This window comes from Dermacentor variabilis, chromosome 9 (genome assembly GCF_050947875.1).
Source record: "Dermacentor variabilis isolate Ectoservices chromosome 9, ASM5094787v1, whole genome shotgun sequence".
Lineage (NCBI taxonomy): Eukaryota > Metazoa > Arthropoda > Arachnida > Ixodida > Ixodidae > Dermacentor > Dermacentor variabilis.
In genome coordinates, this window is record NC_134576.1 from 149397153 (window position 1) to 149413105 (window position 15953).

At 47.8% G+C, this 15953-nt stretch overlaps 1 protein-coding gene across 10 annotated transcripts in view; it reads left to right on the plus strand.

The window, feature by feature from the left end:
• The window catches only part of LOC142557821 (putative ATP-dependent RNA helicase DDX43), a 265242-nt gene that overhangs the window by 216476 nt on the left and 32813 nt on the right, over positions 1–15953 (plus strand). For all 10 annotated transcript variants that reach the window (XR_012822857.1, XR_012822858.1, XM_075669983.1 and 7 more), the window contains one exon: positions 8662–8736. Coding sequence is in view for 8 of the 10 variants with exons in the window: in XM_075669983.1 (XP_075526098.1) it covers positions 8662–8736 (75 nt within the window). In the remaining 2 variants the exon portion in view is untranslated. The remainder of the gene's footprint in view (positions 1–8661; positions 8737–15953) is intronic.

The following is a 15953-nucleotide window of genomic DNA, read 5'->3' on the forward strand; positions in this document are numbered from 1 at the left end:
TACATAATCGGAATCGAGTGACCGCGTAATAGGGAAATTATGCGTAACTAGTCCCCACAACATAGAAAGTAAGTGTCAATTAAGCTGTTACTTTGCACTTTCATTCTCTCCTTGGCACACCTTTCAACAGTATATTATAGACGACACAATGCCTTAGATGAAAACAGTAACTGTGCTAATGAAAAATGTCCAACAGCTGGACTTGTTGCTCCTTAGGCAAACAGAAATGCTGACGAATTGAAAATCGGCAGAGAAAACTTGCATGCACAAATTGAAGTCACATACGCCCACAGAAGCCACTTATTATAAAGAAGTCAGTGAAATTCATCTGTAGAAATCATGTCACACCCGCTCAGTAAACACGAATAAACAGAAGGAGAAGACTGGCACAACAATGATGGCAGAAGCCAAGTGATAGCTTCGCGGAAACGGAAAAGCAGCTAGTTTTTGTATTTATGGAGACCATGCTTTGGCAAGCAGTTTAATGATCCTGTGAAAACACTTCGTCCATAGGACATCTGAATCATGTCCCAATGTCCATGTACCATTTCGGGTACAAATAGGGCATCTGCTGGACTCTAGTCTCAGATATTCTGTTAGGAATGTCCCAAGGTTATCCCACATGGACCTTTTTTTGACGTGCATGTGAATAGTTGTCATTCATTACTATGCTCACTATTCATTATGTTTTCTTGCATGTTCAAATTACAATCCGAAGCTATCATGTATGCAGCTTGTGTTTACATTCTACTACAAATTTTCTGATGCAATTTACTTTAAAAACTTCAATAAGTTCAATAAAGCGATTGTGCTTGGCACAAGGCCTAGAAGAAGGAAGAGTATGCTGCACTTCCACACGTGCACACACACGTATTGTGTGTGCACTATCTATCTATTCTTCATGTGTGGGTGCTCTGCCCGTTGCATCTATCGCCGTGCACTGCGACCGTAATTTGCATTCTGGCGAATAGTGTGCAAAAGGCCCTCGCTTACGTCCGTAAAATGTACGCAGCATATCCGCATAATGTCCCTCGCCAACATGCTATGGATGTCTTCAGGACATGGAAGGATGTTTGCAGGACGTATGCAACACATCCCTACGATATCGAAGTCCTAGCAGTGGATGTCGATAGGATATCCATAGGACGCAATTCTTGTCGCAGGGGATATGGGTACAGCATTTCACAAATGGTGCACAATTCAATGGTCTGTGTAATCTGTAACTGAATGCTCGCTATACAGGCATCACAGAGTATGGGGAAACACACAAGAGCCGGTAGGGCACTGAAGAATGATATCTGGAATAGTGTTCCACAGTGCAATGAGAGCATTAATTGGTATGGTAATGGGCACAAGAACACATAACCTGCATTACAAGAGTCCTGCTGCTTGCTTTGCTTCAGCAAGTCCTAATCCCGATAGCAACGAAAGCAAGTTTAAATTAAGCAGTTACATTATACAATTGTTCTCTCCTTGGCACACATTTCAACACCACATTGAGAGTGAGACCCTGAAAAATAATAATGGCGAAGCGCCATCTCGGCGCATGGCAGGCGAAGAATTGCAAGTGAAGTATGGCTTCAGCCGTGAAACGTGCACAACATCGTCAGGCCTCTGACTTGAGGGTGTATCAAAGTGTAGCGGTGAAATCTCGTAATTGACGTCGTTAACTTGGTGTAAGACTTCATAAGGCCCTGTGTAGCGAGAGAGAAGCTTCTGGGAGAGGCCAACCCGACGATTTGGTGACCAGAGGAGCACCCAAGCACCTGGTGCGAACTTAACATAGCGATGGCAGCGGTCGTAACGCTCTTTCTATATATGCTGATAGGCTAATAAACGAGATTGGGGGCATGACGTGCCATGCGAGCGCGATCGATGACTTCACAAGCGTACTCAGTTGAAACAAATGGCACAGAAGGGAGGATGGTGTCAAACGGCAGTGTAGGGTCACGACCATACAAGAGATAAAAGGGTGAATATCCTGCGGTGTCATGTCGGGACGAGTTATACGCGTCACGTAAGCCAGCATGGCATCCTAGTCGCAGTGATCATTAGAGACGTACATTGACAGCATCTCTGTGATTGTTCGATTGAGACGTTCCATAAGACCGTTCGTTTGTGTGTGGTAGGCGGTGGACAGGTTGTGCTCAGTGGCATAAGAACGAGCGGCCACGATCTGTAAGTAACTGTCGAGGTGCACCGTGCTTGAGAATAACATCGTGAAGGAGAAAATCGGCAACATCAGTTGCGCAACTAGTCGGCAACGCCTTTGTTATCGCATAGCGTGTCACGTAATCGATAGCGATGGCTATCCACTTATTTCCTCTAGTCGTCATTGGAAAAGGGTCAAGCAGGGCAAGGCCTACACGAAAAAACGGTTCAGAGGGAACTTCAATGGGATGGAATCGTCCGACAGGTGCCAGGGGAGGTTTCTTCCGGCACTGACACAATTCACAAGTTGCGACACAACGACACACAGAGTCGTAGAGACCCGGCCAGAAGAACCGGCGTCGTACACGGTCGTATGGACGCAAAACTCCAAGGTGTCCCGCTGTCGGTGCATCGTGAAGTTGTTTGAGAACGACGGATTGCAGATTACGAGGAAGGAAAAGGAGCAACTCGGGCCCGTCAGGGTTGATATTGCTGCGGTAAAGGATGCTGTCGTGTAGGCACGAGCATGTGGCACGTGCCATCGTTGCTGCCAGATTGCACTCCGGCGATGATGGACTGTAAGGATGCGTCGCGTTGTTGTTCAGCGCACATGTCAGTCATGTCAGTCAAAGCCATCACGCAGGTCACCGGATCATGCGCATAAGGATCAGGGTGGTCCACGGGGTGAAGTGAGAGGCAGTCAGCGTCCTTGTGCAGACGTCCTGACTTATAGTTGACAACAAATGAAAATTCCTCGAGCCGCAAAGCCCAGCAACCAAGCCGTCCTGTGGGGTCCCGGAGGGAAGACAGCCAGCAGAGGGTGTGGTGGTCTGTAATGACAGAAAACGTGCGGCCGTACAAATATGGCCGGTACCTGGCGACAGCCCAAACTGAAGCAAAGCACTCCCGCTCGGTGATGGACTAATTTCTCTTGGCAGGTGACGGCAGGCGGCTGGCATAAGCTATCACACACTCGGTACCATTCTGCTGTTGGGCGAGAACAGCGCCGATGTTGTGGCTGCTTGCGTCAGTGTGTACTTCGGTAAGTGCAGAAGGATCAAAGTGGGCAAGTATGGGAGGGGTGGTCAGAAATCCAATGAGAGTGGCGAACGCGTGAGCCTGCCCCGGGCCCCATGACAGTGGCGTGTTCTTCTTTAGAAGATCTGTCAAGGGCCGAGCAACGTCGGCGAAGTTTTTGATGAAACAGTGAAGGTAAGAACACAGGCCGACGAAGCAGCACACGTCAGATGCAGAACATGGCACAGGGAAACTGCGTATGGCGCGAACTTTTTCTGGATCTGGTTGGACACCGGATGCGTCAACGAGGTGTCCCAATACGGTAATTTGACGGCGCCCGAATTGACACTTTGTGAAGTTCAGTTGAAGGGTGGCTTTTCGGAAGACCGCAAGAATTGCAGCAAGTTGGGTAAGGTGACTTCTGAATGTGGGAGAAAAAACAATAATGGTCATCAAGGTAACAAAGACAGGTGGTCCATTTGTATCCCCGCAGAAGAGAGTCCATCATACGTTCAAATGTCGCAGCAACGTTGCATAGGTCAAAGGGCATGACATTGAACTGATATGAGCCATCCGGCATTATGAGGGCCATCTTCTCGTGGTCCTGTTTATCAACTGCAATCTGCCAGCAGCCGGATCAAAGATCAATGAACAAGAAGTATTTAGCTCCGTGCAAGCAGTGCAAGGCGTCATCAATGCGTGGTAGTGGGTAGACGTCTTTTCGCGTGATCTTGTTTAAGTGGCGATAATCAACACAAGAACGCCAGGTACCATCTTTCTTTTTCACGAGGACAACAGGCGAAGCCCAAGGGCTCTCTGATGGCTCGTTGACCCCTTTGCAGAGCATTTTGTCCACTTCTGATTGCATGACTCGACGTTCAGCATGCGATACACGATAGGGATGCCGAGGAATAGGATTCATATCTCCAGTGCTTATACAGTGGTGAACAACAGATGTTTGGCCTAATGGCCTGTCGCCGAAATCAAAGATGTTACTGTACGATTCAAGCAGTTGTCATATGTCCATGGCCTGTGCAGAGGTGAGGTCTGGTGCAATCACTTTCGCGAAATCGTCTGTTAAGAAACCAGAGCTGTCAGTGGCAATTGGCACTAATAAGCCACTCTCAGCATTCAGACTCTCAATGACAAATTTGCAACTGCTAGAAATGCTGGCTAAGAACATGCCGGCCGGAAGCACTTGAGGGCACAGGCTGAAATTAAGAAACAGTAGAACGACATCGTTATTACTAACCATGACCAACGTATGCGGAACAACAACATCCTGGTTCAAAAGCACGTTGATGATGGGGCAGAGCACATATTCACCGTCAGGAACCTGTGGCTGGGTGGTCAAAGTGACATAAGTAAATGCCTTGTGTGATGAGACACACATCATGAAGCGAGCACAAGCACGATGGGGCGGTACTCGGAGCATCGGCGAGTTGAGGCAGCTCCTACTGAAGAATGCCAGTCGCGCAGTCAATGAGAGCAGAATGAATGGATAAAAAGTCTAATCCAAGGATAACGTCCTGAAAGCAGTTGTCGATCAGAGCAAAGAGAACAGAAGTAGGGTTGCCAGCTATAATTAAGCACGCAGTACACATTCCAAGAACAACCAGCACGTCGCCGTCGGCCACACAAAGCACTTGGGCAGCTGCTGGCGTGAGGACCTTTTTTAAACGTCTACGTAGGCTAGCACTCATCACAGATACGTGGGCTCTAGTGTCAATGAGTGCTTAGACAGGTAAACCGTCTAATTTGACGTTAATTACACTTCTCCTTGTGAGAACAGACAGAATATTTGCTGCAGTAGTTGGCAATGCAGCACCATCTCCTAGGGCTGCACTTCCTAGTTATCCGAAAGGGTGCGGCCAAAAGCCACAGGTGACGAAAGGCGATGTGGCTGCGGCGAACGGGAAAATGGGCCATGAGTTTGCGGTGAACGAGACGTGTCCGCGCGGCGAGGGTGAGCGACTGTACCACGTGTTCTGAGCAGAGTTGGCGGCGCTGTTAGTCTTGGCGGTGTGCTAAACATTGCGGGTATTTCCATCAAAACGGCTCAGGGTGGTCGGCGTGCGAGATGTTGAGGGCCACGAGTTGTGACAGTATCGCGCGACATGACCAATGCGGCGACAGGTGAAAGATATCGGCTGGTTGTCTGCAGTTCTCCACTCAGTCGGGTTGCGATAATGCGGAGAGAAGATTCGGGGTGGAGTGAAAATAGTAGAAGGCCGTTCGTTAGCTCTGGGATTGGTGACAGTACAGGCAGAACATAAAACAATGTTTTCAAGTTCCTGGCAAACGATGGCTTGTAAGAGAGGAACTGAAATGGTGGTAGCATCAGGGCTACACAAACAGAAAGCTGCGGGCGCCATGGCATCCTGTTCACGTCTAAGAATTCGCACCACATCTTCTTATAGCGACGCATGCTGCTGTGCTGGTTGATCTTCACATGTCGACGTTGCGGCAGTATTGGGAAGTCTGGCGAATGGTTGCAAGACGCATCGGCTTTTGGCCTGCTCGAATTGTCGGCACCCTTTAATGATTGCATCAACTGTAGAGCAGCTTTTGCACATGAGCAGATTAAATGCGTCGTCAGCAATGCCCTTAAGCACGTGCCCGACCTTCTCAGCTTCTGTCATGTCATGATTGGCCTTACGACAAAGTGCCTGCACATCCTGGATGTACGAGACATAGGACTCCATGGGGGATTGGGCACAGGAGGCCACTTCCTGCTTTGCGGCAATTTTACGTGCAGACATAGTGCAGACAGTGATGCGACGTCCACTGCGGAGCTCCGTTTCCAGCCGTGGTACCCCGCACCTCTCACCAATATGTTATAGGGATGTTGGGAGTATAGAAGATTATATTTACAATATATATACAAAATGAGTCTAAGTAGTTAAGATGGCTGACCACTGTAAGAGTTGTAGGACGATCTCACCGCTGGCATCCAGTTGTAAGGTTTGTAGTCGGGCATGAACTATGTGGTAGTGAGCTCATGCCGTCGTCCAACTCGCTCATGCTTGGGACGTGGTTGTAGGGAGGAACTTGCTCTCATTGAGAACTAGCAGAAGATTTATTTACCTATTTACATTAAAACAAGAGATACATTTGACAGTCTAGCGTGACTCCCAAGTGGAGCACGCAAGACGAAGCATACAGCACACCAGCCCACTGCTCCAAGCATGAGCACACACTAGCAGCCGACAAACTGCTGTTTAAGAAGCCTCTGTCCTCCCTAGATCCCTAGAGGAGGGAAACTGCTGTCCAACCTTCGTCCAATCAGACCGTCCACAGTCACTGCGGCGTAGTCAACCCACCTTTGAGGGGGAGGGCTCACACACACATACGCACTTTGGATTCCCAGAACCCGAGTTGAGCGGGTCCTCGTAGCCAGGTCGTCACGCCTGACCCCAGCCAGCGCCTCTGAATTCCAGAGCTGACTTTCTCCGGTAGTCGCCACGAGTGTCAGCAGACTGTGACGAATCCTGGAGCCAGAAGAAAAATGTAACGCAAAGCACCCTTTTGTTAGAGAAGCTGTTCTTGCTGCAAAGAGACCATGAAGGCCACGGCAAATCAACCAACAATACACGGTCCGCCAAATGTGGCCAGCCCTGCTGCCGTCGCCAATTCTGCGAAGAAGGCACATGGTGGATTAACGCTGCCGTGGTCTCCAATTCTCCGAAGGAAGTTCATGGTCGGTTAGCACTGTCGTCCTTGCCTGTTCTCTGAAGGGCGCCACCACTGCAAGTCGATCGAAGCACCTGCAGCGGGCTGAGATAGCTTTGCAGAGCAGTACCCCTGCAGGCCGATCGTAACACCACCAACAACCAGCAGCAGCCAGCGTTTCGTGATCTTCTTCTTCCTCTCTTCATTCATACTTCCGTAACAATATCATGTTTTTTATTGTTGTTTTTGTCAGCTGGCAGCGGTGCGAGTGTCGTCCTATGACGAGTGGATTAGACCAGCAACAGGCTCGATTGATTCCGACAGGGTCCCCCCCATTCTGGACTCGCTCTCGGCTTTCGCCAAGGACACACAGCTTCTAGGACGGCTCTTAATACGCCTCCCCCCTCTTCTTCCTATCCCCCATTATAGGCCTTCGAGCCATCCCTCAATAAATACATCTTGTCCTCATCATCAACTGGCAGCAATAATGGTGCTTTCTAGAATGTTTGTTTTACCTAATAAATGTTTTTGTTTGGCATCATGTTTTAGAAAGAGCATATCATTATGCAAAAAAATGCTATGCTGCATTGTGTGCTGGAATATTATTTGCAGTGGTAAATATTTTTTTTTTCCAACACCTATAAAAAATGGTAATTTAACACCTATAAAAAAATGATAATTTTCTCGCGGTAATGAAAGAGTTGAAATGCCACGCAATAGGAAAACAACAAAACCTGTCTTGGGCCACTGGAGCACCACCAGCTGGGCGCATGTCGCACATCTAGTGCCGCAACGATCCACGCAATGCTTTGCATTACGTAGATGTGAACAATAGTCGAGTCTGTCATTTTTTTTTAGTTCCTTCAGATGGTACGTTTTCCCAGTTAGATCGTTTTTCTCACATTCTTTTTTTTTTTCTAAATGTATGAATGAGGTTCTACTGTATTTGCACTGTGCAGTTGAGTCTACAATCTCAAACCAATTTTGCTAGAACTAGCAGTTAAGTGCTGAAAATCAAGTTTGCCTTGACTAGCTGTTTATTACATTACACTGATGGCAACCTCTGTGACCATCGATGATACACGTTGACAGTTTTTATGATCATCGTCAGACCACCTAGTCATTCCCAGCTTCAGCATTGCCTGAGCGTGAAGAAAATGATAACTTCTCCACATCCATCTCCACTAGAATTTGAGCTCTTTGTCAATAAAGCAATGTGCATTTTGGAGTCAAACATGCTAACCACTGAGCTACCGTGCAATTACAGTGCTGGGCAATTAGTGCAAGGCATTGTGTTCCACACAGACACTGAGAGCAGTGGCATCCGTGCATTTATTTCGAAGGCCAGACTGAGCAATACTATATTGGACGAGGATGACATTATGTGTATTGCATAGAAATTGTTCTTGGCACGATAATGGTGCGAGCAATTCTTCATTGTCATGTTTATAAAACAGTGTCGGCGGCACAAAGGAGGCATGATGGTAAGCATTAAACACGGCACATACTCATAATAGAGAATGCACCGAAAATAAAGTGGAAAATAATGTCGAAAGCATCGCCAGTGTACATGCCAACAGTGACACCGCAACGGCAGCACCACTTAGTTTATGCAGTAGCTCATATGTTTGAAAGCGGCCAAGCGCCCTATGTAGCAGCACTGCAAATTTAGAGGGAAAAAAAATTTGCTCAAATCTCGTAATACCAACACAACACTGCTTGTAGTTTTGTTCACCTGACGATGTTCAGCAAGACCGTGAATATTTATGGCTGGTTCTCTTGGTTGCAGTTGTGCTGAGACATTTTTCTTCTTTTTTTCAGGCACATCTTCAATTATGATTTCCCTAGAAATATAGAAGAGTACGTCCACCGAGTGGGTCGCACAGGCCGAGCCGGGTAAGCCCTTCTCTGAATAAGCTCCAACTGCTTCTTATTTGCTTTTTAAAGCAAACAAATATGTGTGTTAATTTTCTTGGCAAACAGTCTTTTACTTTGACGTCAGTCTTTTTTTCAAACAAGGGTTTTTACCTGCCCCGCACTCACGGCTGAAGTGCTCTTGGTTGGGTTTGTATGATGGTGGCATATGCACAGAATGAACACCGCTAGCAGGTTGCTGTAGGTGCCCACGGTGCACCACAAAGAGGCTCCCCGCAACAATGGTGCCTTCTCTTGTGGTGACCAAAGGGTCTGGTCGCGAGGCGGGTCTCCTACAAGTGTTGTGGCTTGTGCGTAGTACAGTGGTGCACCAGTCTTTGGCTTAGCGTTCAGAAAGAGCCAGCACAAGCACTGGTGGATCCTGCGGGGCTCCTGACATGCCAAGGTTTGTTGGTCATGGTAAATATTTCGCACAGAGAATTCATGCAGTGACAAATCTGCATCCGCCCCTTAACACAACTTGCAAGGCACCGTAGCCTAGATAAGTCCGAGCTTGTTCTCAAACGGGCCGCTGAAAGAGAGATTTGGGTTTGGAACTTTGGATCCAGGCAGCACCAAGCTGTCTATTCTTTTCTGTTTTCATTATTATTTCTCCATCTTAACTTAAAAACCACATTTAGTTTCCCCTACGCTTTCCATGTCATCATTTTCTGTTGGCTTCATATTTTGTTCCTTGTTAACAAAACACTGTGCACCATGTTTTGCCCTAGAAAAAGACCGATAAGGAATTTTTACGAAAATTGTTTTCTTTAGTGCAATGGAAAGCTTAACATTCGGAGTGCCCAGTCATATAGTGGTTATGCGAAAAATGTGGAATATTTCTTATGAGAATTTTTTTTATCCGCAGTCATGATCCTGTTTATGTAACTCTATGCTGGATAAATGGGGACGATAGTGATTGTACGCTGGCATCGTGCACTGACATAGTGCAAGAAGTGTGGGAACATAGAGGGATACAGACACTTAACAGCAAAATGTTTGTTCTGGAAATAACCAACACCTGTCATATTTATTACAATATAAGGTGGTCGTGATTATAAGGTGAAGGTGTAGTTCGGGGACCAAAGAAAAAGAAAAATATGCAGAGTAATATAGGGCAATATACTACAGCAGTTGACGGATTATTCATGTTCAGCAAAATACAGATTAAGAAATCAAAAAGAAGGGGGGAGCGGGAGGGTTTACTATGGCAAAAAAGAAAGTGCTGATTCGACACACTGATGTGATGACAGGGGATCTACTTTGGTTGAGAAAAGTGCCTCCCCCCACCTTTCGCTAGCAACGAGTGCTGCCTGGTGCACCATTGTTGTTTTGTTGCTGTGCGCAGCATCGATAGGAACACAATTCCATGGCCGATTCCTTCTCACTATGAAGAGTACTGCAGGTTGCCTCCACAACCCCAGCCTATTGGTGTCTATATTGTAGTCAAAGTAGCATGAGGGAACACAGCACAAAAGAAAAGTACCTTCATCTGTCCACCCAGAGTGCCTTCATGGCCATCAGACATGTCCAGAGAAGACCACTGTGTTGCTCTCGTGTGTCATTTTTCTGCTATACCTGTGTCTGGGTCACCTTACTTATAGTCCCTATGCACCTCCAGCAAGAAAACGACAGGATTGGTAATCTGCGAAATGTCACATATGATCTGTTGGTTTGAACAGTGGTGCATCAAAGGGGCATTGTTTCAGGTTGGGGGCACCAAAGAGCAGAGCTAGCTGGAGGCTGCAAGGATTGCTACAGGAGTACAGGCGTCTACCCGAGAAGACCAGGAAGATTATGGCCAAATCAGCATCTACAGTGACAGCCCTAGTGTCGCCCGTTATACTGCAACAACTCAGGGATCCATCGATCTTCCGCGGATCATTATTTGAAGACCCGAAAAGTTGGCTGGAGGCATGCGAAAGGGTCGCAACATTTAATAACTGGAATTGTGACAACAAGCTACGACATGTATATTTCTTGTTGGAAGAAGCCACCACCACAGCACTCATCCTGTTGTGTTTCTTTTCAATTTCTTTCCTCGTCTTCTTCACACTGCTTCAAGTTTTACTCAAGCCACCAGGGCTCGGTTCGAAAACTGAAAGTCCCCCCTGACAGTGGGGTACCTGTTTCGCAGCACCTTCCTGGACACCTTCACAGACGTCGTGTGCAATGAAAGAGAAGAAGCTCTGCTAGATGCTCATGTGCAACTACCTAATGAGAACATAACAATCTTCACGGAGGAAATGACTCTCCTCTTTCGACAGGCTGACTCCTGACATGTCGGAAGAGAAGAAAGTTCAGTTCCTGATGCGATGTATGAAACAAGACCCCTTTGCTGGATTAATTTGCAACCCACACCCAAAACCATCACAGAATATTTAACAGAAGTCACAGTCATTGAGAAGATGTTGGAAATATACACTAAGCGATATAACCACCAAGCGCTCAGACCAAAGTGCAAAGTCTAAGCACTAGGCCCCAACAAGCTCCAGGAAACCATCAAGGCTATTGTGCGGGAATAACTGACTTTTTCTCCAAGCCATGTAACGTCCCTCGATATCGGGTCAATGAGAGCACCTAGCAATGGGTTTTGCAGTGCCTAGAAGAGGCTACTATAAGTACGCACTTGTGCTGAAAAGAAAACTTTCAAGACAACGCAATCTTATTTCCGCAAGTGTTTTCAATTTTATGAATATTGGAGGCATTCTCATAACAATAACCTTCCTAAAGAATTCTAATCAGGTTATACATCAATAGAACTGGAAATATACATGGCAGCATACTTATGGTATCAAGAGATGCAAAGGCTCCAGTAGTTTCTTCATTCGTAGAAACATATTTTGCATAATAACAAATCATCCAAGCATAAATGCAGTTATTAAGCAAGGTACTTGCTTAAGGTGCAAAAGATAACATCTACTGCGGAATTTTTTAATTGTCTGGTGCATAAGTAATAAATTTAATATATAAATACAGGACTTTTCCAGGTACTGGGTTTTACAGAATTATTGTCAAAAGGAAACTTGCATACATACGTTGTGTGCAAATAATTGAGGTGTGCAGGCTTTGTCAAAACAAACGAATCTACTAGAAGCAAGAATGTTGCTAAGGCCCTGGGATCGAGGTGCACCACGGAGCCCTTTTGTGGGCATTCACCTGTTCTGTCGTCCCTACCCTATTGCAAAAACCAGCGCCACTGGTACCCAGTGCGCCGGATTATGGGCCCAGTGCAGCGCGCTGGACACTGGGGCGCTGGGAAGGCGCTGGGAAGGCGCTGGGAAGGCGCTGGGAAGGCGCAGCGTACTGGGACGCACTGGCTACTCGTGCGAAAAACAGCTCTAGCGCGTTAAATATACGGTGCCTGGACACCGTATATATTTTTTTGAATACAAAAAGCAAGAAAGAGCGCTTTAGTGCAATAAAAAAAAGAAAAAAAAAACGTAAAAAATAAAACTGCTCCGACAAGGATTCGAACGTCCGACCTGCAGATCCCAAGCCCGTCACTTTACCACTACGCCACGCCACCAGACGGAAATACGCTGATAATTTGGCATGTCAAAGCCGAGAAGCAGTTTGTTTCGCAGAGCTACGTCTCGTACAGACATGGTTGATGCGCTATCGCCCAGCAACTAAAACTCACGTCTGTACCAGAAAGAAAAAGTTGCTGTCCGTATTCAGCAGTATGCTTGGAAGTGCCACGCCATCGATTTTCACTTGCGATTGCTATTTTAATTTCGAAAAGAAGTCCTAAATGAACCGCCGACCCGTGATGGTGTATGGCCTGTTACTGCCGATTTCGATAGCCATTTCTTGTTCTTCACGCAAAGGATATGCACCGTTTCCTTAGTTCAGTGATGCCTTTCAGTCAACACGCATGTCTAGTCATAGATCTTCGTCAGAGAAGCGCGGGCTAGTGCTGGGAGCCTTCGGCGATAGCACACATACCTGTGTTTATGACGCGTCACATCTGCGGTCACCGCTTCTTGTGCTGGCACTGTACACATGAAAAAATCGTTTATTTAAGAACATCGATGCGAAAGCTGAAATATAGAGTGATTTATCCGTGTTAGATTTCTTGATTCCTGCGCCTAGACACGCCAAGAGGACGGACTCGGCGGATTCGCTAGGCCTAAGCTTCGGTGGGGAGCGATCTCGGCGCGGGTAGTTAAAATAGCAATCGCAAGCGAAAATCGATGGTGTGGCACTTCCAAGCATACTGCTGAATACGGACAGCAACTTTTTATTTCTGCTACAGGCGTGAGTTCTAGTTGCTGGGCGATAGCGCATCAACCGCGTATGTACGAGACGTATCTCTGCGAAACAAACTGCTTCTCGGCTTTGACATGGCAAATTATCCGTGTATTTCCGGCTGATGGCGTGGCGTAGTGGTAAAGTGACGGGCTTGGGATCTGTAGGTCGGACGTTCGAATCCTTGTGGGAGCAGTTTTATTTTTTACGTTTTTTTTTTATTATTGCACTAAAGCGCTCTTTCTTGCTTTCTGTATTCAAAAAAATATATACGGTGTCCAGGTACCGTATATTTAACGTGCTAGAGCTGTTTTTCGCACGAGTAGCCAGTGCCTCCCAGTACGCCGCGCCTTCCCAGTGCCTTCCCAGCGCCCCAGCGTCCAGCGCGCTGTACTGGGCCCATAATCCGGTGCACTGGGTCCCAGTGGCGCTGGTTTTTGCAATAGGGTAGGCCTCTCCCTATCCACTCGCACGGTTGTTGAGGGTCGCCTTTGCCACAGAGCGGTTTGCAGCCGACCGTGGTGGCTTCGGCGCTATTGAGCACATTTGACAAAGCGAACATGGCAGAGACCTTTCCGGGATAGCACTGGGTACGTACACATTTTCCTCTCGTCCGCCGGCCCCTTTGTTAGGGTCTCAGACTTGAGCTCGCCTACGGCAACCGCATACCTGGTGTTATCCGCATGCTAAGCCAAAGAGTAGTGCCATGTGCTTGCGCATGGTCATATGGTGCTGAGCCGCACTTATCGGAGGTCCAAGCTGATGGAGATTGCCCGAGCTCTCGTGATTGGGCCCTTTTGTTATCGCAAGAGCTAGCAGCATAGTCGTGGGGAGCCATCCTCCCACAGCAACTTGCTAGCAGCGCCTGCCCTTGGTGTGGGAGCCCTTTGATTCCCCCACCGGCCCAGGACTGGGCATTTGTGCAGTGTTGGGTGTCGCCAGAGACAAATAAACAGTTTCCACTAACTTAGGGTAATACTTTCTTGCGTGCATAGTGCTTGGTACCCCCTCCCTTTTGCAGCTTGAGCCCACGCACAGCAGCATGCTAGACTACGAGAGGCGACAGCTGACGCGGCCTGGTAACTCTCTAAACTTGAACCCTAAACTTGAACCTAAACTTGAACCTAAACTTGAACCCATTGAACCAGACCCCCACAGGACTGACAGCGTCATGTCGCACTCGCCTGGCACGAGTAAACTGGATCACGAGTGCAAATTTTTAACTCCAGTCTCCAGTGATCTTGAGCCTTGCGGCTACAAAAGGAGGCTGATTAGACATCTTCAGAGTCAGCTGTGGTCATTCACACAGTGGCTCTGACTTATGAACAACAAAGATGCACATCAGAGTGATAAGTTCATGAGACGTTCTCAGCTTAAAAAAAATTGTTGATCCCACGAGCTGTGGGAATCAGATTAAGTGAAGCTTGCATTTGTGTTTCTGAAGAACACTTGCTGCTTAGTGATGATTCACAAGTAGAGACTGTGGGGATGCGCGACTATCACGCGTCTCCTAAAATGTTGTTTTTCCCGCATAGCTCCCGTCTTCTGCAATGCGGCTTCGCCGCGGGGCTCGGGGGGCCACAGAGGTCGGCGTGGTTGAAGCGCAATACGAGAGATGGCGCGAAGAGGAGAAGGCTCTTCCTCTTGGGTTGTGGGTCGGCGAGCACCGTCTCGCGTGGCCTCCTTCGAATGCGCCACCGTTCGCGTGACGGTACGCGCGAACGACCAGGCATTGGGATCCAGCATGGGGCAAACATATTTGCTTGCTATCCGGTCGTGGTGAGTCAGACTTCCTAGATTTGTCCCGCGCCCATTGACATGTTTTGTGGATAACAACTCGGCTAGCAGGCATTGATCTATGAAAGGTGCAATAAATGCCCTTGTGATTGTTTGCACTACTGTGTTGTCGTTCCTTTGTCCCAAGAGCATGGGCGATGAGAACCCCACAAGAACACACAACCCAGATGGACATTTTCACTGGGAACTGCCTTGCTCAATTGCATAATTGTGTTGTACTCGATCATGCACACATGATGACAAATGACGATAGAATGACCACAACATGAATGTGAAGGTATTATGACGACACAATGACAACGAAAGCATGGCGACAACGACATGATGACACTAGAATCACTACAACAAAAGAACCACAATGGAACCGATGGCTGCATGACAACCATATGACGATGCTGGGGTGGCAGTGGGGCAATGACGACTCGGTGATGACCATGGGATGACACACTGAGGTGATGATGATGGCATGATGACGATGTGATGCCGAGGCTAAAATGATGGTGACGGTACGGCGACGATGGCATCACAATAATGAGATGTTGACAGTCCGGTACCTTGAGCCGCCTTATTTCGCACTTTTTTCGGCGTTTGTTTGCACTATCTCAGGTACCAGCCAATTGGTCTGCCCTGATTCACACTATATCTGGTGCTTGTTTGCACTGTGTCCGGTACCATGGGCCACCTTAATCTGCACTATATCCGGCGTCTATTTGCACTGTCTGCACCGGCCCACCAGGCCGCCTTTATTGACACTGTATATGGTGTTTGTACCATGTCCAGTACCGTGGACCTCTTTATTTCGCACTATAGACCCTTTTCATGGTGATCCCGTGGCCAGTGCCCACATGGCGATACATTCATTGTGTGCCCCGCAGGGGCGTCTGCGTCAGCAGGAGTTTGGTGTGTGGCGACACCATGTACCCGAGCACTTAGGGTTGGACCCTCCCGCGTGTAGCCGTGCGCGGCTCAGCCGTGTCTGGGGAAAGGGTGATCCTGGAGGTTGAGCTGATGCTGGGTGTTTGGACCCTTAAGGCCCCCCGGCAGAGGCAACACACCTCTTTGGCCTCTGCTTCACATAGACGGCAACCCGGACTGACCCACCCGGAGGAAATCAGTAGTCGCCTCTTCCTGTCTCTCTCTTCTCAAACCTT